This window comes from Vombatus ursinus, unplaced genomic scaffold, assembly GCF_900497805.2.
Source record: "Vombatus ursinus unplaced genomic scaffold, bare-nosed wombat genome assembly UNPS02009062.1, whole genome shotgun sequence".
Classification (NCBI taxonomy): domain Eukaryota; kingdom Metazoa; phylum Chordata; class Mammalia; order Diprotodontia; family Vombatidae; genus Vombatus; species Vombatus ursinus.
The window spans coordinates 7,546,293-7,570,156 of record NW_020948840.1 but is presented as its reverse complement, the minus strand read 5'-3'; the positions used below and the strand labels follow the sequence as shown (position 1 = coordinate 7,570,156).

Below are 23,864 nucleotides of genomic sequence, written 5' to 3'. Positions count from 1 at the left end.
TTCATCAGATGCTTTCTTCTAAATTCCTGCCTTTAATTATGAATACTGTGGTGCAACAAAATCAACTGTCTTTATTTAGCAATGACAGACCTCATTGATCTCCCTTTGAGAGGGTGAGATTTAGACCATAATGTTTTATGTCTTCTACCTATTTTAAACTTTAAGGAGTGTTCCTATTACTCTTCCCAAAACAAGAACCCTTGGAATTTCCATGGAATAAGGTTGTATGGGAAAGGTAGTAGGAGAAAGACTGGAGCTAAAGAATAAGGAGAAGAAATTGTGGAGGATGCCAGAAACTGAATTTAGTGAGGAGAAATTCGGGAAGACTTGAGGGGAAGTTGAAGAATGAGAAGAAGGTGAAGGAGGAGAAATAAAGAGGAGAAAGAGGTGCAAGAAAAGAATTTGAGATGAAAGGAAAGGATCTAAGGAGAAAGAGGAGGACCAGAAGGAAAAAAAATGAAGGGCCCATGAAGAAAGGGAAGGCTGACCTGTGTCAAGTTGAAGGAGGAAATGTCAGTCACACAGAGGAAAAAGAAAGACCAACCACTGAACACTTGAGGCTAAATAACAGACCTGTGGTTCTTCCTGAAGAAGAGAAAGTTGGAGCCTTTTAGGAGAAAGAGCTGTTTGTCCTCTGAGCAATGATAATGTGGGTCCATGGGTGCTGCTAGTTGAGAGAGCATCCAGTAAAGGACAGAAGAAGAAGAAATGCAAACCAAAGCTTAGCAACTCCCTACTGAGCGGGAGCAAAGCAACTGTTTTTCATACTGTTAATAACAGTAGAGAGATCTGCTGTCTTTTAGGACATGTATCCAAGATGTGACAGGGAAGTTCCTAAGACTTGTCTGACTAGATGATTACTACCCAATTCTGTCAATTAGTCAATAAGCACTTATTATGTGCCAGGCACCCTGAGGAGCACCGGGGACAGAAAGAAAAAAGACAGCCGCTGCCCTCAAGGTACTCACAATCCAATGCAGAAGACCCAACATGCAAACCACTATGTGTAAACAAGCTATTTACAGGATAAATAGGAAACAATTAACATAGGGAAGGAACTAGAATTAAGAGGGACTGAGAAAGGCTTCCTGTAGGTGAGATCTTAGCTGGGACCTAACGGAAGCCTTCTAGTGACTTATGTGGATACAAATGATACTGCTAAAAAGATTCCAGAAAATAATGTTAAAGATTGCAAAGTCTTGGGCAAAAAGTTAATGGGCATTTGTGAAGTTTCAATCACTGCTGTCCAGTGAAGACAAGAGCTTCAGGAAAGAAGGCAAATTTGGGAAGTGAAGGGTTGGTTAAGTAGATAGTGTCTAAGAATTAGATTGGTATCTGGACCATGCCTTTTATACATACACATATATGTATATCTAATATATAATATATATACACATGTATAAGTATGTTTGTGTAACTGTAATTCTTAGCACTCTCTGCCCTCTTTTCTGACACTACCACCAATACTGCTGAAGCAAAAAGAGATCAACCACACAGCACCAAGGGCCATTTGTATCTTTCTTTGTTTCATCATTTGCCAAGACTTACAATAATTCAGTCACTGTCAGAACCAAAACTTAGACATCAATGTAGCTGGATGAGATTGAGGGTAAACCAGAGTCTGAAAGGATTAGAGCTGAGGTACACATTTCAGGTTCTGTAGAGAAAGTGATTCAAGATGAGAAAAAAGGACACAGTGAGACAGAGAGGGTGGAGGAGGAAATAGTAGTCAGTGAGGATTGAGAGGTGATGAGTTGGCCATGTAAACTGGAGAAGAAAGGTGGGCTGAAAAATTGAGGCAAATAGAACTGGTAAAAAAAAATATCCAGAGCAGCTAGGTGGCACAGTGGATAGAATGCTGGGCCTGGAGTCAGGAAGACCTGTGTTTAAATCTTACCTCAGAAACTTATTAGCTATGTGACCCTTGGCAAGTCACTTCATCCTGTTTACCTCAGTTTCCTCATCTGTAGAAGGGGCTGGAAAAGGAAATGGTAAACTACTCCAGTATCTTTGCCAAATGGGGTCACAAAGAATCAGATATGACTGAAACAACTGAACAACAAACAACAAAAACGTCTAGGGACTGGCTTCTGAGTACCCAGGCCAGATAAAAAGCATGCTCAAAGGCCCAGCTGAGTAAACTGGGTAATGATAATAACAGCTAACACTTATAGTATACTTTAAGGTTTGCAGGCTACTTTGTGTTTTTTTATTGTATATTCATGAACTCTGTTAGGTGATATTCTTATCCCCATTTTACAGAAGAAATTGAACCTGACAGAGTTTAAATGACCTTCCCAGAATCACTCAGCTAGTAAGTATCTAGGGCAGAATTTGAAGTCAAGTCTTCCTAAAACCAAGTCTAGCACTCTATGCACTATACCAATTAGCTACCTCTCAGGTCCATCCAGGGAGCAGGCAGGAAGCTTGCCCCTAGTTGAGCAGATCTTTTGGTGTCTGGGAAATCTGACATTAGGGACCAGGAATGGGACTAACTTGGAGATAGAGAGCTTAGAACCACAGAATCAAGCTGTGAGAGGACTATTTGAGAGGGGAAGAGAGAGATGGCAGGAAGATTCCCTTCCCATCTTTCACTAATGTGGGTATAGCAAGAGAGAGGAATTTATGCAAAATTAGCTTCAATAGCTTCTCCCGCAGAGACTATGGATACTGTTACTCTCTTTTTAAGAGGCTACGGAACTTTGTAAAGTTACAGTTTAACTGCTATTTTTTGATGAGTCTATGTAGAGCTGGAGAGTTCTGTCATCAGTGAAAAGATAAAGAGCTTAATTGTCATTCTGAAGTTACCTGTCATGGCTGGAGAAAGACTGTGAGAAAAGAGAAAAATTACTCCCTAAAAACTGAATTTAACCCTTATATTAATAATAAAAACAAACAGAGTTCTTGCAAGATTTTGGCTACAAATCTTGAGAGGTGACTGGTGGGACTATGTTCCAGAAATGAGGAGAAGTCTTCCTCCTCTTCCTCCTCCTCCTCCTCATCCTCATCCTCATCCTCATCAAAAACAACAAAAATTTATCAAGCATTTACTATGTGTCAGGCATTTTGCTAAGCACTGGGAATACAAAGAAAAGCTAAAATGTATTCCCCATTCTCAAGAAGCTCACATTTTAATGGAGAAACAACAGGCGAACAACTATGTACATATAAGATAGATATGCATAGTATTAATGGAAAGTGATCTCAGAGGTGAGGCGCAAGCAATAGAGAGGACCAGCTAAGGCATCTTGTCACAAGTAGGTTGTAAGCTGAGTCTCGAAGAAAGCCAGGTAAGCCGGAAAATGGAGGTAAGGAGGGCTTGGGGGTAATTCCAGGCTTGGGGGATGCAAAAAGCATAAAGATGAGACATAAAATATCATGTGTGAGAAATGACAAGAAGACCAGTATCACTGGATTATAAACTTTAAAAAGATTTCAAAGATAGGAAGGATTCAGGTTATTAAGCACTTCAAAAGCCAAATAGAAGATATTGTATCTGATCCTGAAGGTAATAGGGAACCACTGGAGTTTATTGAGGAGGGGTGACATAGTCAGACCTCTGCTTCAGGCATCTAAGAGGCTGAACTGGATTGGGGAGAAACTTGAGACAGGGAAACCAACCAGAATGCTATTACAATAACCTAGTCATGAAGTGATGGGAGCCTGCTGCAGGGTGCCACCTGTGAGAATGAAGAGATGGGAGTGTATGCAAGTGAATACTGTGAATGTAGGAACAAGAAGGTTTGGCAACAGATTGGATATGTGGGATGAAGGAGCTGAGGATGGCACTGATGTACTGGCCTTGATGACTGGGCAAATGATGGTGCCCTCCATAATAATAGGGAAGTTAGAAAGAGGGGAGGGTTTAGAGTAATGGTAACAGAGATGATTCTGTCTATGATCTTTCTTACGATAAAACTTTGTAAATACTTATGAATGTCTTTGTGTTATTATTGGTTATATTGTTAATAAAATATATAGCTAGTAACTTTGATATTTATTTAAACCTAGGAGTTGGGGAGATATGTGTAAACATATATTATATATATACATATGTAAATGTATATATCTCAATATGTATATATTATACAACATCTGTATATACACATGTATATACATATATGGAAGGGCGAGAAAGAGAGAAGCAATTAATTATGGGGAAAAAGGTTTCTCCAGTTTATTAAATAAGCAACATTTAATAAACTTGGGTGAGGATTCAAAGAAAATTTTTAAATGAGAAAGATGCTATAATTTTAGTAATTAAGAAGGCATCATTCAAACATATCCCAAGGTTACCTTAGAACTCAACATGGGGGCAGCTAGGTGGCGCAATGTATAGAGCACCGGCCCTGAAGTCAGGAGGACCTGAGTTCAAATCTGGCCTCAGACCAAACACTTGACACTTACTAGCTGTGTGACCCTGGGCAAGTCACTTAACCCCAATTGCCTAAAAAAGAAAAAGAACTCAAGATGAAAAAGAGTTAGGGGCTAGCAGGTAGCACCATGCCTAGGCTACACATCAAGGTGGTTAATTCATAACTCTATTACACTAGTGATTATAATTAACAAAGAGTATTTAGGTGCAACAGAAAGTAAGTAGAGGTCTGGAGTGACTAGAAAGCAACCTGGGTATGGTGAATGCTAACTTGAAGAAGACAAGGCAGGAGCTGTGACATGGGAAGTATGCCTTTCAGCATGAGAGAAAAGGTTGGGTGGGCAAGTAGAGAACCTAAGAACCCACAGTAATGAAGTTAGAAAATTGTCATGAGTAGAATGTAGCAGAATGCAAACTCCTTTATGTGGTCATCATGGTATGCATAGAGGGAGGTTTTGTGAACTGTTGCTAGTACCCACACCTGGTATGTGGCACTATGAAGTAAGCAATAAGATAGGAGTCTGTCTGGTACTATCTATCTAAATCTGTCTTATCTGTCTGGTACTATCTAAATTAAGGGCTACTGAGCTTGCCTTTAGGTTTTTGTCTCTAAAGGAAAGAGCTTGGTGGGACACCAAACAATCTAACAGAAGGACTAAGCGTAGGTATTAAGTTTCCAGACAAGTGACTTGGGCGATAAAGTAAGACTAAATCTTTAGAGAAGAAATACACAAGGATTAATAATAATTTGTATTTACATGGCATTTTAAGTTTTGCCAAATGATTTCCTCAGAATCCTATGAGGTTGGTAGTGCTGGTATTATTTGCCTCTTTTACTGGTGAAGAAGCTGAGGATCTGAAAGCTAGATGGCTCACACATGTTCCCATAGCTAGGGAGCATCTGAAACAGATTTTGAGTCAGATTTTCTGACTCCAAGTCCCTCACTTCATCCAAAATGCCATTCTGCCTCTCAATGTGGACATAAGGACAGAGTTAGGAATTCTGGGTAAGGACTCAGGTCAAGGATACTTGGGTATCAGAAATCAGAACCTAGACAGAGAACAACAGAAAGCTATGGCAATATTGTGTTGATACGTAGCAGAGATGTTCTAAGAAGCTCCATGAATGTTCTCTTCAGGGCCAGAACTTAGCTTTTGGTCAGAACTTAGCCCTAGGAGGGACCAGGTAAGTGTATCTGACACCTGTCCAGAATCGAGGCAACCAGGTGGAACAGTGGATAGAGTGTTGGACCTGGAGTCAAAAAGACCTGAAATTTACCAGCCGCGAGACCCTAGGCAAGTCATTTAATCTTTGTTTGTCTCCATTTCCTCACCTATAAAATGGGGATAATAGTAACACCAAATCCTAGAGTAATTGTGAGGATAAAATGGGAGAGTATTTGTATAGAGAGCAAAGCATTTTGCAAACCTTAAAGAACTGTATAAATGCTAGCTATTAATATGAATTGCAGTGGCAACAGGGTAGGAGAGGACGACAGAGGGAAAGGGCCTAGGAGAAGAGCTATTCTTAACAGCCAGACATGAAAATTTGAACATTTGCCATCACAAGGTGCTGGTTATAATATAATTTAACTTCGCTGCACTGCAGCTCTCCTCTCTTATAAAGAGTCAAGAAATAAAAGGAATGCTCCAACTTGGTCTCCCCAAGATTGGAGAGGGGTCTTGAGGAGACATGAAAGTCAACCTGCCCAGTCACACCTAAGACACAAACCAACCACCCAGTTTTTGAGCGGAATCCAGCATCACCAGCTCAAAAGTTGTTCTTAAAAAAAAAGTCTGAAACACACCCCAGGTCCCAGAATTGAATATACAGACCTGAGTGTCTGGGTTACAAAAATGAAAGGCAAGGAAGAAAATAACTTTGGTCTAGAGTCATCCTTAGGTGGGAAGAATGAAACCAGCAAAACTGTTTCTAGCACCAAACTAGAATTTCTTAACTCAAGCCACAAATTGTTTAAGCCTGTGAGCAAACATGGCCTGCTGAATTCCCCAGGGAAGGAAGGAGTTCCAAGCTGGCCCAGGACCAAGCCAGCCAAGGTTGGCTGGGAGGGCGGGGTAAGGAAAGAGATGGGGCTCTGGTTCCAAATCTCTTTAAAGACCGGATGAAATGTTAACATGACTAGCATAGGTAGTTAAGGGTTAAAAGGAGTCAGATTGTTGGTACAGCTGGAAGTCATTAACAGCTGAGACCATCACAGAAACTTAGAGAGGGAGTGGGTGGCCTGGCCACTATTCAGAATCCATTCATAGAATCTTGGAGTTGGAAGGAAGGGCCCTTAGAGGTCATCCAGTCCAACCTCCCACCCCATGCAGGAATCCCTTTTACAAAATCCCTGACAAGTGATTACAGTCTCTGCTTAAAGTAGAGAGAGGAGCTCACTACTTGAGTAGGCAGCCTTCCCCATTGTTATACAGATGACCTTGCTCATCTCTCTAGAGAAAAGCATGGCAGGTCTCCTCCCTCTTCTCCATGACAGCCCTTCAAATATTTGAAGACAGCCATTATATTCACCACCAACGCCACGGCTCCCCCAAATCTTCTCTTCTCCAGGCTAAACACCTACTGTTTCTTCAACCATTTCTTATGATGCAATTTCCACTGTGGTGCAGGACAAAAGAGTGATGGATTTCAAGCTAGAAAACCTGCATTCAAGTCTCAGTTCTTTCACTTACTATTGATGTGACCTTGGGCCAGTGTCAACTTTCTGGGCCTCAGGGTTCCCATCTGTAAAATGAGGGGGCTGAACTAGATGACCCCTGAAGTCCTAAATCTATTTAAACTCTAAATCTACACTATTCTATAATGAGTTCTCATCCTTTGAAGGCACTAAAGCTTATGAGGGGCCCTTTTAAAATGTGACACTTAGAACTGGCTAACATACTCCAGGGAGGCCATGACCAGCATATGTGGAACCAACATGGGTTGCCCTGGGAAGTGATGCTTGATTCCATTGATAACTAATTGGTTATTTCTTCAATAAAGCCAGTACTATGAGTTTCCCTGCAACATTTGCCAGGCCTTCACTCCAAAAAGGCTTTTGAATTCAATTTAATAAAACTCCTTTTGCTCCTGTGGATGGTGATTTACTTTGTAGATATTTACTTTTTGTTATTTTGTACATACTTATAAGAGTACATGTTATTTCCCCAAATGGAACAAAATCTGTTTGAAGAGAGAGACTTCTAGCTTTGTTTTTATGTCCCCAGCCTCTGGCGCACAGTAAGTGCTTAATAAATGCTTGTTAATTGACAGATCGATGATGATGATGGCAGTAGTGATAGCAACTGCAGAACAGGGTATGCCAGTAGTCATTTGAGTTGAATTTTCACCAAGAGAGATGTCAGCTTGGGGCAAGATATAGGGGCATAAAAGAGAGAATCTGTCTCTAAATGAAAAACTCTCATTGCTACCCACTGCCTTGACTAATCCCAAAACACCACTTTCATTACATCACCTCTCTTCAGAAAGAATCAATCTTTTCTCACTGCCTACAGGATAAAGTCCAAACTCTTTAGCCTTGCATTCAAAGTCTTCCATAATCTGACCCAAGCCCATTTTTTCAGCCTCATCTCACACTATTATATGAATCCTACGTTCAAATCAGACTGGTCACCTCACTGTCCCGTAAATGAATCTTGAGTTTTCCAATCTCCACATCTTGGTTCATGCTGTGTTCTCCAACCAGAATGTTTGCCCACTTTCTTTTCCACCTTTCTAAATTCTATCCATCCTTCAAGATTTAGTTTATATCATTCCCATCCCCTAGTTGGCTTCTATATAATGTCTTCCCCAAATATCCCAGAACATAGTGAGCTCTGTCTATTGTGAAATATGCTTAATATCTGTTTACCCATTTGGCACTAACAGTATATTTTATTGCATAATATTACTTAACTTTTTATGTATGCATATTTGTGTTCCCAACTAGATTTTAAGTACCTTGAGAGTAGGGACTATTTCTTTTACTTCTTTGTATGTTCACAATGAAAATCCACCAATCTAACCTTATCTCCAAATGGTCCCCAATATGAACGCCTAAGCCAGACTAGTCTCACCATCCTCCAGATATACCATGGCTCTAGGCTTACTTGTTCGTATTTAGTTTCCTTCTCTCCCCAAAATGTCCTTCCATCACCTCTGTAAATTCTATATGCAGTCAAAAGGGGAGGCAGCTGCTTCCAGAGAATGACACAGCCACCCAGGAATGGTAGCTGTGGGAAGAGAAAAGATGCCAATGGAGAACAGTATAAGATGAAATAGCCCCTGTGGACAGCATACAGTTGGTGGCTCAGACAAGCAGTGGGAAATATACTCAGATCCATGCCCCACCTCAAGCATTTCAAGGTCCGAACTTATACAAATTTTTAGGCGAAGAGTTGATGTAGCACTAAGATAAAACTGCTCTGTCACGCATAAGGCAAAGCAGTGGAATGATGTGCACCAATGAAATGGAGATATTCTCTAATTGCCTGTGAATGAAGAGCAGAGAGCCAGGAAACAACTCAAAGCATGGCACAGCTTAAAACTGCCTGAGTTGGGAAAGAATGCTCCATCTACCAGTCAGTTAAGCCTTAGCATCGATGAGTCCTGGGGGCTGAGGTCAAACCAGTCAAACCAAGTTTCACGAGCTCACAGTATATGATCATCAAAGTTAGATCTCCTCCATCAGGCTGCTCCTACCTTCTCTAGCACACATCAATCTTCTTATCTCTGCATTCTTATAGCATTTACTGTCTGTTGCTGAGGTGCAATTATTATTCCCATTTTGAAGTTGAGGAAATGAAGGCAAAAGTTAAGTGGCTTGTCCAGGATCACAGCTAGTAAGTATCTAAAACCAGATTTGAACACAGGTCTTTCTGACTCCAGGCCCAGTGGTTTATCCACTGCATGGCGAGCTGCATCTAAGGAGCCAAGGGATTGATAGAGACTACACTAAGAAGCATGAGTGTGGCACAAGCACTTGTGATTGTAGAAGTCTCCTTACCAGGATTGGTTGCTTCTGAATCTACTCATTCTACTTTAAAATGGATTTGGTGGGGCCAAAAGCAATCAGAAGTCTCTGCCAGCAAGCAGGTAGTAAGATCAAGATTAGAAAAGCATCACTCTCAAAAGACACCAATTCTCAATGAATACTAAATTCCATGCCCCAGACCCCATCTCCAAAGTTTCTGTGCTTGTACTGATAACTTAGCCCTACAGAAAGTCTGAGTTGACATTCTACGGGAACTGTGTTGTTACACTTGCCTGCTCAAGGGGCAGATTCATTGCCCAGAATTCCTGGGTCTAAATGTATCCTATGTCCAGGATCACTTGTGGGGTTTAGGAGAATGGTAGACTCATAGCTACTCAGTAGATGTTTTATTATTTTAATATACATTATGTTGTCTAGTTATCAAGTATTGTTTATATGCTTACTGAGTCTATTCTCTGAATAAATGCTGCATGCAATTTCTAAGCCACTTTGCCTCGTTCTGTGTAAAGTTGACTTCATTATACTAAGGTGACATGACTGAAGCTCACTGAAATATAGTGGAGTTGCATCTTACTTGGGGATTTGGATTTAAATTGAGTATAATAAAAATTGCCTCCTCTCTGCATCAGAACTCCGTGGTGAATAGCCAGGGGCGTGTTGAAACAGTGAATGTTAGGGAATTTGTCAGGCAACAGCCATCATTTCAATACAAGGATTGGCTCTAAAGACTAAGTAAGCATGCATTTATTGAGCACCTACTATGTGCCAGGCACTGTACACATATAATGAAAGGTAAAAACAGTTGGTCTAGGGCATGAAATGGGACTGGGAATGAAATGCTGCTGGACAAGACTACACCATTCTTTTGCCTAGTGTCCCCCTGAGGCCTGTCTCCCCAGCACCACAGCCTTTTCTTACCCTTACCTCAGGTGGACTGGAATGAGAGAGAGGGAGATAGGCACCAGTATCACCTGGTAGGATGGGGATACTCAGCTTTCAGAGCTGGAAATAAGATTCATAGCTCTCATTTCACACTCACTCTAAGGCATATATGGTCATTGAGTAGAATGGCAGATGTAATCTCCTACAGTATTTAAATCATCATTATCACCACCACCATCATCATCAGCATCATCATCATCATCATCATCATTATCATTATTATTATTATCTCTTCCCCCCCGGTCTCTCCCTCTCCTCTCTCTTCTCTCCTCCCTCCTTTCTCTCTGTATCTCTTTCTATTTTGATGTCTGCCTGTTTGTCTCTCATAGTTGAAATTCAATGTGCAAATGTTGTGGCTCTATTATGCAGCAAGTTCAGAATGAGACAGGGTTAGCCAGTGGGTTGGGAGATTATCCACAAGTCCGCACACCTCTTAACAAGAGTCACAGACTGGTAAAGGCTGAAGTTAAGGACTGAAGGTCACTGTCTCTCTGGTGACCATACAGAGCAAACACAACATTCAACCCATCAAGGCTTCTACACTTACCCGAGTCAGGTGGGACTCCTTAGTGAATGGCTATCAGTGCCACCTGGTGGTTTAAACATTTAAGTGTTATGTTAATGTGAGATGTTACTATTGACCTCATCTACTCCCATGAGGCAGGGTGTGCTATTCTTTTGCCACTGAGCTTGGCAGTCTGGGGTGTTTTGGGGAAGAGCCATGACCTAAGGCGTGTTGTCTGATCCTTTTTCTCTAACTCAAGTTTGATTGGAGTGTTCCATCAGAGGCCCTTTGTTGCCCCACTTTCGTGGGAACTTGCTCCACAGACACAGATAAACTCTCACCTTCAAGGGGATCTTAACCATTTATTCTGTGTCATGGAACATTCTGGCAGTCTTGCTGTGTCTATAGACCTCTTCTCAGAACAATGTTTTTAAATGAATTTAAAAAAATACTTAGAATTACAAAAGAAATGAAATTGAAATAGTCAACAAAATATTAAACATTCCAAGTTCTCAGACCCTCCTGAAACTTATCCACAGACCACTTGGGTCCATGGATACAAAGTTAAGACCCACTGCCTTAGAAAATTACCTGAGGCTCACTGAAATAATTTGCCTAAGTCATGCAATAAACAAATGTCAGAGGCAGGATTTGAACCTAACTCCAAGTCCAATGAGTAGCTATGTGGCACAGTGGTTAGCACTGGGCCTGGAGTCAAGAAGACTTCTTTGTAAGTGTCTGGCCCCAGACACTTACTAGCTGTGTGACCCTGGGCAAGTCCCTTAATCCTGTTTACCTCAGTTTCCTCATCTGTAAAATGAGCTAGAGAAGGAAATGACAAACCACTCCAGTATCTTTGCCAAGAAAACCCCAAGTGGAGTCACAATGAGTTGGACATGATTGAAAAGTATAGTGCTTGTCCATTATGCCCCACTACCTCTTACTTCATTCTTCCACTTATTTCCCTAGAAACTTTCTGATTATTCAGCTTCATGTTTCCTGAGCATAGGCCAGGAGAGTCTGAACAGAAGGCTTTGCTTCTAACAGCATTTCAAAGGATGTTTTTGACTCTTGAAGTTCTTCATAGTCTCTGGCCTGGCTCCACTAGAGTAGACTGGCAAAGAGCTCCTTGTACAAGTGGAGGAATTATGGGAGCTGGATGAGTAACCTCTCGAATTGTCCATTTAGTGACTAAGGGGATCAGAGAATTATTGGGGGGAGGGGATTTGGAAGGGGAGGTGAGTGGGTTTCTGTATCTGTGTTTAAGCAAAATTGGGGCAGGGCTAGTGGGTTTGTGGTATTTTTACTTATTTATACAAATGCCTTACTTACAGTTTTCTCTCCCTCAAGTGGACCCATGGAACATCCAAATTAATAACTGACTTTTATGAAAAACTTCCACATTTGCAAAGTATGCTCATTTTCTCACCTGAACTTCACAACCACCCTCTAAAGTAAATACTAACAGATATTATAATCCCCATTTTATAGAAGAGGAAACTGAGATGCAGAGAGGTTAATTGGCTTCCCTGTCCAATCCACCACATGCAACAGTACAATCCTGCTCTTGTCTTAAGAGTGTGTTTAAGGTACCAAAGGCAGGTCCAGAATTTTTTAACAATAATAGATGACAGGCTATTAAGATCTATCTTTAAAAAATTTTTTATCTTTTGGGTTTTATATATCTTTATTTCCCAATATAGTCCTCCCCCACCCAAAGACTGATCCTGTTTAACAAATAAAAAAAAAGAAAGAGGGGGAAACGGCAGTTCAGCAAAATTAATCAGTATATCAAGTTTGATTATACATGTAACATTACACATCCATGGTCACCCCTCAACCCACCCCCCAAAGAAGGGAAAGAGGTGAATTCTCTTATCTCTTCTTTCAGAGGTCACTTAGAACCATCTTTTGGCTTAAGCATGGTCACTGAGAGCTGATGGTTTTCAGAAAGATTCTGTTTGCTTTTATTTGGTGACTGAATGGGGCCAGGGGCAGGAATAGCTCTGCTTTGGGAGATTAAGCGAATAAACAGTCATAACCTCTTGTTGCTCACCCTGCATGTGGTTTCACCTGCAGCACTGGGTTTAATTTTGCCATCATTTTGCATTCACAGCTGTGCCTCAGATCAACTGTGATGTCAAGGCTGGGAAGATAATTAATCCTGAGTTTATTGCGAAATGTCCAGCTGGATGTCAAGACCCCAAATACCATGTTTATGGCACTGACATTTACGCATCATATTCCAGTGTCTGTGGCGCTGCTGTTCACAGGTGGGGAGCTTTGAGCTATTTCAGGACCCAGCGATCAAGGCGTGGGCTCAGAGAGACTACACACAGTCAAATGGGATTACCTACTAGGGAAAAGGAATGAGTTGTCATGGTTCTCTTTTCATAGCACTAGCTGAAAAGAAGGATTGACTGAGTCTTCATTTAAAGTCACCTTTTAAAAAAAGCTCTCCCTTGGTGGAAGATAAATCAACATTTCGGAGGTTTCTATTTAAATCTAGGACAAACAACCGAGTAGAATCGGATAAGATTCAAAGATGGCAAAAATTATTATCAATTTACACATTACAGGAATATGGGGGAAAAGAAAGCTAAGACCCTTGATGACAATCAGGATCCAAAAAAGATCTTGATAGGCTAGACTATTGGGTCACACCTAGTGATATGGAATTTAATAGAAATAAAAGCAAAGTCTTACACTTGGGTTCAAAAATATCAACTTTGCTTGTGCAAGAAAGGAGAATTCCACTTTCTCTGTAATTTATGGTGTTAGAGACTTTCCTAGGATGCTTAGAAGTTAAGTGACTTGTCTAGGGTCACATAGTCAGTTTATTTCACAGGTTAGACTTTAATGTAGCTATTCCTAGCTCTAAGGCCAGCTCTCTCTCCTCTCCCTACTTCTCACTGCCTCTCCAGGATCATAGATTTTTAGAGATGGAAAGTCCAAGACTTTAGAAATCATTGAGCCCAACCCTCATTTCATTGATGAGGAAACTGAGTCCAAGAGAAGTTAAGTGCCTTGCTCAAGGTCATACAACTAGTAAGTGGCAGAGCCAATATTTGAACCCTGATTCCAAATCCAGTTCCCTTTCCACAATACATGGCTCTTGGTAACTCCACAAAAAATGTACCTGCCAAAGTTGGATCTATCCTGAAATCATGGTTTATGGACTTAGATTTTGGAGACTGCCTGCCATAACAACCTAAGCTAAATGCTAAAACCCAAGCAACAAATTCAGAAAAGTCCTCCTTACTCAATTTCAATTTTAAATAAACAGATCTTCAGCCACCTGGCTATTTGGAATGTTCTTGGACAATATTATGCCCAGGGAGAGAGAAAAAAGATGAAGCTGGTAGGGATCATCCTGAATTTTTATGGCATACTCCATTGCCTTTTCCACTGCAGACTAAAGCCACATCAGTAATTAACAACCAACAAGTGAATCCCAATTGTCATCTTTTATATTTGTGAGGTTTACATAATGATATTCCATAGTAGCAAACATTTTTATAGTCTGACAACTACATGAAAAGTGTAGAGAATGCAAGATCCCACTGTGCTTAGTGCTGGATTCAATAAAACAAAGTCTGAAAACATTTTGGAAGGTTCTTCTCTAGCAAGATGTCTCCTGTGTATATGTGAAAATAATGAAAGACCTTTGAATGGGGGAACAACAGAGATAACTTTGCTTGGCAACCTGCTGCTCATTAACATCAAGGTAGGCATAAAACAGAGCCGTGTATGCTTGCCAAAGGTATTTGCCACTGTCAAGGAGAATGTCCTATGAAGAAACCATTTGGAATAGGAATTGTCACTAGAATTAGCAAGTTTAACCACTATGTGTCTTGAAGTTATTTCCTGGAGTCCAACTATGGATTCTATTGATTGATGTTTTGATTTCTGTATTCAGAAGTTCTGGACAGTTATCTTGTATTATTTCTTACATTACGGTATTCAGGTTTTTCAATTTACTGTGTTCTTCTGGGAAACCTTTGATTCTTATATTGTCTCTGGGCCTCCTGTCTTCAAAATCAATGACTTTTTCTTTTATAGAGGTCATGTATTCTTTTAACATTATTGCCTTTTGCTTCTCTTCTTTCCGATTGTCCTTCATGTCAGTATTTTTGCATTCCAAATTAGTTATCCTCTTTTTAGCATCTTTGGAGAAATTCACCACTGTAGAGTTGAGCTTTTTTTTTTCAATCTACTTGTTATTTCTGCTGTGAAAGCTATGTATTCTAACATTTTCCCCTTTCAAGCTTTTTTCTCTTTTCATTTTAGTTTCTCTTTTGAACCACTCTTGTTCCATGCTCTCTTGAGATTCCAAGTTTCCTCAGACATTGGTTCAGCTTCTTTTGTCTCATAACATTTAAGAGAGTTTTTTAATTTCTTCAAGTATTTAGCATTCATTCTTTGAATTTTAATATCTTTTCTGTTGATTTATCTCTTTGCATTCTAGGTTTTTAGTTAAATTCTCTTTCTCTTGAAATGTTGGTGTTTCAGTCTTTTCCCCTTATATTCCTATGTGCACACTGAGTCCTCTCTCTTTGCTAGTGAGTACATGTCCATTCTACCTGCTTCGGCTTCTTCCCACAATGTAGAATTTAGTTTTACTGGCCTTGATATCTTCCCTAAGTCACTTCTGAGAGGATAAGACTGTCCCTTTCCTTCGGGCTCAGTGCAGCCACACACACTGACCATCTACTAGTTGCTTTATTCTTTCATTATCTGGCTAGGCTTAATTAGCTTCTGCTTCTTTTACATGATTATGGGATCAAGATGGGTGTTGTAGACAAAATATTTATAGCCTTGGGGATTCCTAACCCAGCAATAGATGGAAGGCAGCCCAATTCTTTATCCTTCATACGCACATCATGTGACTAGGCAAAATCAATGTCTACTGCTTGTTACAATGGAATGGGGAATGGAAAGAAGTTTGGGAATGATGCCTGAAGAGTTTCTACAGCAAGAGGGGACTTTCTGAGGAGGTCCCAGATAGGTCCATGGGTCAGTTTATACAACCTTGCCAGAACGTGAAGGCTAGTGGGGAAGGGAGGCTGAGTAAGAATAATAACAACAACAACAATAATAATAAATAGCTAACATTTATATAGCACCTACTATGTGCCAGGGACTTGCTAAGCACTTTACAAATATTGTCTCATTTGATCTTCACAACAACCCTAGGAAGTAGGTACTATTATTTTACATTTTACAGTTGAGGAAACTGAGGCCAAGAGAGGTTAAAGTGATTTAACTAGGATTACATAGCTAGTAAGTATCTGAGGCTGGATTTGAACTCTTGTCTTCCTGACTTCGGGCCCAGCCCTATCCATTGTGATTAAAGATTAATGTTTTCAAGGGTTAATTTATAAGACTTCTGCTTTGTCGGGCTTCTCTCTTTCTTGTCCTGTGAATTCAGCTGTAAATGTTTTATATCTCATATATAACTCCTCTTTTGAGATTTTTTTGAGACCGGTAGGGACTAGAGAAAATGTTTACTCTTCCAGCTTGTTGGTCACATGACCTGGAAGTCAGCAGTAAAGCTTTTCTATAGATGGTGAAATTCCCCAAATGTTTATGAATGACATTTTGCTAATTGAATCAAGTACCATGATGTTGCAAGGCCTTATAAATAAGATCCATTATCTCTCAAAGGAGTTCAGCCTTCTATCCACACTGGAAAAATCAAGTAGATGAAGAATGCCTACTTTCCAGATTATCAGATCCATAAGAAGAGTGGGGATACCAGGACTTTTTCCATGGTGCTATGCATAAAGGGTATTAACAATACTTGTCATCTATGAGCGACATAGAAATATCAAAGTTTAGTACCTAGTTAATGAGTTGGATTAGTTAAAATAGAAAGCTACCAAATGGCAGACTGAGTGAATTCCTTCCTAATTCCTCTTTTTTCTTACCTTCTCCCTCAGCTGAGAGGGTTCTTCATGCTGCTTGTTTCCAGTATAATTTATAGTACTTGCCCCAGTTGCAAATTCCTGGAAACAAAGGCCCATATTTTAAATATTAATATTCATCCTGTGATGCTGAATGTAGCCATTCAGTCAGAATATCACAGTCTCTGAAGAATTAGAGTTGAGAGATCAAAAGGACAATGAATATCATCAATGAAAAATTCTGCAAAAACATGGCACAAAGGATGTCATCAAAGAGATGTATAACTGGAAAAGAAGGTTGGCCAATCAAATGATATGGACTCCACTGATCAATACCAATTATTAATATATAACATCTAGAGATCTAGAGAAAGGATTTCCACCATGTCAAGCAGAGTTCTTGTGAGTGAGGGATACAGACTAAAGTAAGTTCAGTGGAAAAAGTGATGAATTTGGAGTCTAATGATCTAAGTTAAAACTTTGATTTCACTGCTTCCTACATGTTTGATTTTGAGCAAGTCACTTAACAACTCTAAGTCTCAGGTTCCTCATCTGTAAAATGAAGGAGATGGACTAGATGAACAATGAAATCCCTTCCAGTTTGAAATCTGTGATTTCATGTTAATGTTGCACAGAATGAGAGGCTGTGACTGTGTTGCTATCTGCACTGAAGAAGGGAATACCCATTTCAGTGAGATCACAGATCCATGGAAGTATAAGGGCAAGAGGTTCCAACCTGCCCCAATTAATATCATCACAAAAAGCCCAAATAGTTCCAATGAAGCAGTGAAAAATGTAAACTAGGTGCAAGGGAGGGAGGAAATAAACATTTATGTGGTATCTACAATGTGCCAAGCACCATACTAAGGACTTTTACAAATATTATCTCATTTAATAATATGTGTGAACAAGTCCTTAATCAGTTTAAGAGGATTGACTGTGCTTTGATCACTGGGTAAAGACAGATGACACTCAAATAATACCAAGGCACCTAAATAAAAGAGGGAGAGCCATGTTGCAAGTAGAGAGACCTGGACTAGTATCAGATCAGTCTGTCCAACGGAGTTGCCTTGAAGAGCCAACCCTAAAAATTGTCATCAGTAATGCTACACCCCGCGATGAACTCCAAGCAACTAAGTGGCACAGTGGATAGAGTGCCAGGCCTGAAATCAGAAACACCCATCTTCTTGAGTTCAAATCTGCCTCAGACACTTACTAGGTGTGTGACCCTGGGCAAGTCACTTAACCCTGTTTGCCCCAGTTTCCTTATCTGTAAAATGAGCTAGAGAAGAAAATGGCAAACAACTTCAGTATCTTCGCCAACAAAACCCCAAATGGGGTCATGAAAAATTGGACACCACTGAACAACAACAACAACAAACAATGAACATCATGAAAGTTCCATTAAAGGAGAAAGAATTTCCAGGGCCAGGGATCATAATATACCCCCATGTCACAAATGTTCTCTACACTTATGCCTCAATATCACTGTAATTTAAGTCTGAGACCATTCTCCTCAGGGACTTTATGCAAGCAAAGAAAGAGTGCATCCCCAGGTGTTGGGGGGAATGTTTTTGTAATTACCATTTTTACCATCCCCTTAGTAAATACATTTGCTGGAAGTAGTTTTAGGTCATTCACTGGTAAATTATGAGAGGTATACCATTGGACGCTCCTTAAGAGGAAATTCTAGCCATCAAGGTTACCCCTAGAACCATGAGAAAGCGTAACCATCTGGTCTGTGGACATACCCTCCAAATAAAAATGAGAGTTAAGGGAGAACCCAAAAGAATATATTACAAATGTATCAAAATATATTTACATTACACTTTCAATGTTTTAAAACACTTTTGCATCTGTTATCTTGGTGGTTTTTTTCTTCTTCATCTCAACTTTATTAGGTAGGTAGGGCAGGTAGTATCATCACCATCACTATGCCTAGCTAGGGAAGAGCAGGCACAATGGAGAGAGAAATAGGATGGGGTGGGGGGGGGGAGGGAGAGAGAGACAGAGACAGAGAAAGAGAGAGAGAGCGAGAGAGAGAGAGAGAAGAAAATGAGTCTGTGAATTCCAGGAAAAGGAGTTTAGGTGAGAAACAAGTAGCTACACAAAGCTATTTTAGGCTGATAAACCCCCAGGGAGTGATGTGGTGAAAAATTAGTTAGAAAGAAATATTGATATCCATGCAAAAAGTTAATGGAGATTTCTTAGGTTAAAACAGCATGGACCTTCTTCTTCCTGACAGTTTTCTTTTTCAACCAGGATAACCAGGCTTATTTTAGAGAGGAAAAAGGGGATAAAGATGTCAAAAGAACTGATTCCTTGATGTAAAACTCATAAGGGAAGAAACTATTTTTTATCATGACTGGTTCTGTCACAGACAGAGCTGGATGAGACAAGATGTGGGAGAGATTTGAGAGAGGATACTATTGTTTAGAAGAGGCTAATATTTTAGATGAAGGGATTTCATAACAATAAAATGTTATAGCCACATTCCATGTCTGATGATTTATCAGGCTTCCCTCACTGAGCAATTCTCTTGATTCGATTTCAGAACAAGAGGTTATTGGACATATTTGAGAGAAGATGATTTTTCTTTGGCTCAGTCCCTTCCCAGAATTAATCCCTATATTTATAGAGGTATCAAAGAAAAGGGAGATTCCTCAGAGATTGAGGCAGTGAAGAGTCCTTGACAAGAGACAGATGTAGTCACAATGGCTTCTGGCAAGATCACCTACCACCAAACCAGCATCTAATCAGAAACTAGCCATGAAGTCTGAGATTCAGCTGTTTCTGCATTTATCAGGTGCCTATAGGTTCTGCTAGTGATTCCTAATTTGTGAGCGGGGGACCCCTTGGGGTATCTACAAAGTTCTTGCAAGAAGTACATCTCGTGAAATGATTTGACTTAAGCAAGCATTCCTTCCTTCTGCAGACAGAATAAATACTTTTCAACAGGTATAGATGTGTTAATTTTCTTCAAATGTATTCAAAGCTATTGTATACTCACACAATAAAATAACATATTCACTTAAAAGCCTTACTGAATTCAAACAAGTTTTATGCCATTATACATTTTCTCAGCTAATGGATGTTAATAATATAGTCACTATTATGTGGGAAGTCTGTCTTTTTTTTTTTTCATTAAAAGGAGTCTTCATATTTGAAAAGATCCATTCACAGGAATATAGATTTAGAGTAATCTATTAGAGGTGGGGAACCTACAGCCTCAGGGCCACATGTGGCCCTCTCAGTCCTCAAGTGCAGCCCTTGGACTGAATCCAAACTTTGTTCTGGACCCCTGGCTCTAGTTCAGTTCCCTGATTTTATAGAGGAGGGAAACTGGGACCCAGAGAGATGAAGTGACAAAGCCATACAGATGGTGGCAGAGCCTATATTTGAACCCAGATCCTAAAGTACAAATCCAGCACTCTTTTCATGATAACACTAAATAATAAGGATCAATTTAATTACAATATACCAATAAAACATTCAATCAATGAGCATTTGTTGGTCACCTATTACACTAGCACCATTGTGGTAAGTGCTTTAGGGTATGATAAGGAAATACTATATACTGTCCTTGTCTTTAAAGAGTTGACAGTCTAGTTTGGAACATGAGTCATCTTAACAATTAGAGTCAGTTTTGTATAGAACAAATTAATTGCTAAATGGCATGTTACAGATTTATAAAGATTTCAGAGAAATACGAGAGATTAATGTGGGCTCTATTATGAATGAAAACTGTTAGAGATTGTGAGAATTGAGCTAAACCACAGAGCATTGTCAAGATTTACCTAAAAGAGAAGGAGGCAGGATATTCCAGACTGCAGTGGCAATAGAGGTAATGGTAGGAGAGCAGCATTTAGAGTCAGGAATCCTGGGCTTAGGTACTGACTCTACCACTATCATGAAACTCTACCAAAATCATGAAATGATTTTGAGCAAGTAACCAAACCTCTCTCACACCCAGTTCCTTCATCTATAAAATAAAAGGGTTAAAGTTGATGATCTCAAAGTTCTCTTCCAACTGTAATACTCCATGACTGTAAATATTTAGGGTTTACAGCGAGATCAGAAACCACAACGCCTTAAGTCACTGAGAAGGTATCAACTTGCATGGGTAGTAGGAGTTTGTTTCCCTAGTAGTATTCCCTTTACCAATGAAATCACAGATCTAGTCTCTACACTTACAGGATTGTTGTTTGGAGAAATTTATACTACCTTCTTGAAATAGGTTCACATATTCTGTGTTGTTTAGAAAAATTATGCTTGGGAAGTATCAAAAAGAGAATTTATTTAGTATTATATTTAAAAGATACTAATAGAAATTTCTAATGGAAATAGCTTCTTTTGTTAGAAAAGGAAATTTGAGGGGAACAAAGAGACATTCCTGACTGTCAGAACAATTAGTGAAAGAAAATCTAAGGAGATCAGATAGTAGGTTGTGTTTTGAAAAAGACATTTCTATGGGTTAGGCTTTTGACTTTTTTTATTCCTAATTTCCCTGTCTCCACCTCTGTTTAGAGAGATGGAGGTCAATTTATTAATAGTTCTCTGGTTATGCCAGACAATTTGTCAGTGAAGTAGGTTTCTTTTCAATCTTGCCTCAGATGTTATTCTTTGTTCACAGTGGTGTGGTTGATAATTCAGGAGGAAAAATCCTTGTTCGAAAAGTTGCTGGACAATCTGGGTACAAAGGAAGTTACTCCAATGGAATCCGGTCATTGTCCTTGCCCCGGTGGAGAGAATCTTTCATAATCTCAGGTACCCTCAAAACTGCTGAAATATTTCTAAAGTTCTAGTTAATGTCTCACTTTTCGTTAAAGGCCTGATAGAGAGTGGGGAGACTGGAAAAGAGAGTACTGTTCTTCCTGAGTGGCCCTAATAATTAGAATTATAAAATAATAGATTTTAGTCATTATTTGATGAGCTTTATTTGAAAATCTGAGTAGACAGCAATTACTCTCTTTGAACATATAATAGGAATCTATAGATCTTATTTAAAGCCAAGCAAGTATATTTTAAAAATTTAAGTTTTGGAACTGATGTCTCGATGTCTCAGAACTAAAGAACTATTTCCCTTTCAATGTTCGACAGGTAAATAAAAAACAGATTAGTAAATCTGCTCTTGGCGAAGAGATTGACCTAACATTAAAAATTTAACTTTTTTTCTTTTAATATTCTGTTCATTTCACCCTTTTGTTTCCATCAGTTACTAAATTGGCATTCAACAAGCATACCTGACATTCTGCTTTGCCCTAGGCAAATGGCCTATTGGAACTCACAGATCAAGAGCTGGAAGGGGTTTTAGAGGTCAAGTTACCCAACTCCTTCATATTACTAATGAAACTGAAGCCCAGAGAGCTTAAGTAATTTGACCAAGGTCACACAGTTAGTTAGTAGCCGGATCAGGATTTAAACTAGGGTCCTGTGACTCTAAGTTTATAATTCTTTTCACTCTATCAAGCGGCCTCTAGAAAGAAGCTAGAATATAACCTTCATTCTGGAGGACTCTCTGGAAGTCCAAGTTGACTCTGGGACACAACTAAGGAGGCCAAAAAGTCCTTAGGCTCTTGAGAATAATTCAGGTACTTTGTAGAATCCCGGAATTAAGCGTAGGGTCCTTGCAGGTCATAAACTACTTGTGAAATTTTAGAGCTGGAAGAGATCTTAAAGATTGCTGGGGTCCTTTTACAGACAAAGAAATGAAGAGCCAAAAGCATGAATTAACTTGTCCAAGGTCATACAATTAGCTGGTCGCAGAAGGAGGATTAGAACCAGTCCCCAAACTCTCAATCCAGTTGTCCTTTCTACAACACCATAAAGGAGCAAGGTATACTACACTTGAGCAAGATCAAGGAGTAGTAGCAGGGCTAGAATGGGCCTTTCAAGAGGATTCCAAGCTATAATAATCTCTTCTGTACCCTACCCCCAACCCCAGCCTCTCTGTACGTCACCAGGACTCAGATTAGACCAGCTTCCAGTTAAGAGAAACCAAGATAAATTGCTATAACACTTCACAGGTTACAACCTAGGGACTTTGTTAAAATACTAACACCACAAGAGCCAGAAAGTAGGACATAGAGAGATATATCTGACCCATAAACACCTCGCACCTATTACCAAAAGGAGAGATGTGATCCTTGAATTCTTAACCTGGAATTTCTAAACTCCAACAGTAGTAGAATGAATGGCACCATTTCCATGGTGGGGAGGGGTCAAGATTCTCAGGTCTTCACAATGAAAATCAGTATGTTTAAATACTTCACTGTAAATCCCAGGGACTATGCCTCAATCCCCCTACCTTCCATTTGGTGACATTGAAGTGAAGATTTGGGGGATTTCTTGGCTTTGTTTTGTGAATGCTAAATATTTGTGTCTCTAAAACAAGGAAAAAGTCTCTTCTACATGGTTGAGTTAAAGGTTTGCACTGTGGCATGAAGGTATAAATTGACTGGCAGCCCAAATAATCATAATCATTAGGCAGTCACATGGTCACCTCCAGCATGGTGTGAACCTTTGGCTTTCTGCCAGTCAGTTCATTTGGATTATGTCAAGATTCTCACTTGAAAGCTGAGATGCCTCGGTGACCTTTCTTTGAGTTTTTATTTCCAATTTTCACACTTCACTGTACTCTTCTAATTAATACACAGAGGTTGGCTCGAGGAGGGAGACGTGGGCATTTTTGTCAGCAGGATATTTCCACACAATTCAGGAAAGTTGGGTGTGTGATTCCCTCAAGAGTTTTTGAATATTACCCATCTGCTTCCTGATCTATGCTACAGAAGGCTGAGATCAGATTCCTTTTCCTTTTGAGTAGTACATAGAAAATGAGATGGTATATTTTCTTAGCTCTCCAGTGGGTATGTATGTCCACAAGGGCATTTAAATGAGACAGAAAAGAAAAATAAAAAGATTTGTAATCTCTATCGTGTGATGGGGGCCTGGAAATCTTAGGCCCACTGCTCACCAGATCATTTTTTTGTGAGCTAAAGTGAAATGGAGAAACTAATCACAGAATTTTCACAGAATTTCAGAGTTGAAAAGGACCTCCATGGCTCTCTAACCCAACCCATTCCAAGCTTCTTGTCTCATCCCATTTCAGTGGTATTCAAGTAGCCTGAAATAGCACTGGACTT

General features: G+C 39.7%; 1 protein-coding gene across 2 annotated transcripts in view; it reads left to right on the top strand.

Moving 5' to 3' along the window:
• VIT (vitrin) overlaps nt 1–23,864 on the top strand; it is a 153,946-nt gene that overhangs the window by 54,505 nt on the left and 75,577 nt on the right. For both annotated transcript variants that reach the window (XM_027850499.1, XM_027850498.1), the window contains exons 4-5: nt 12,933–13,089; nt 21,356–21,489. In XM_027850499.1, coding sequence (XP_027706300.1) covers nt 12,933–13,089; nt 21,356–21,489 — 291 coding nt within the window. The remainder of the gene's footprint in view (nt 1–12,932; nt 13,090–21,355; nt 21,490–23,864) is intronic.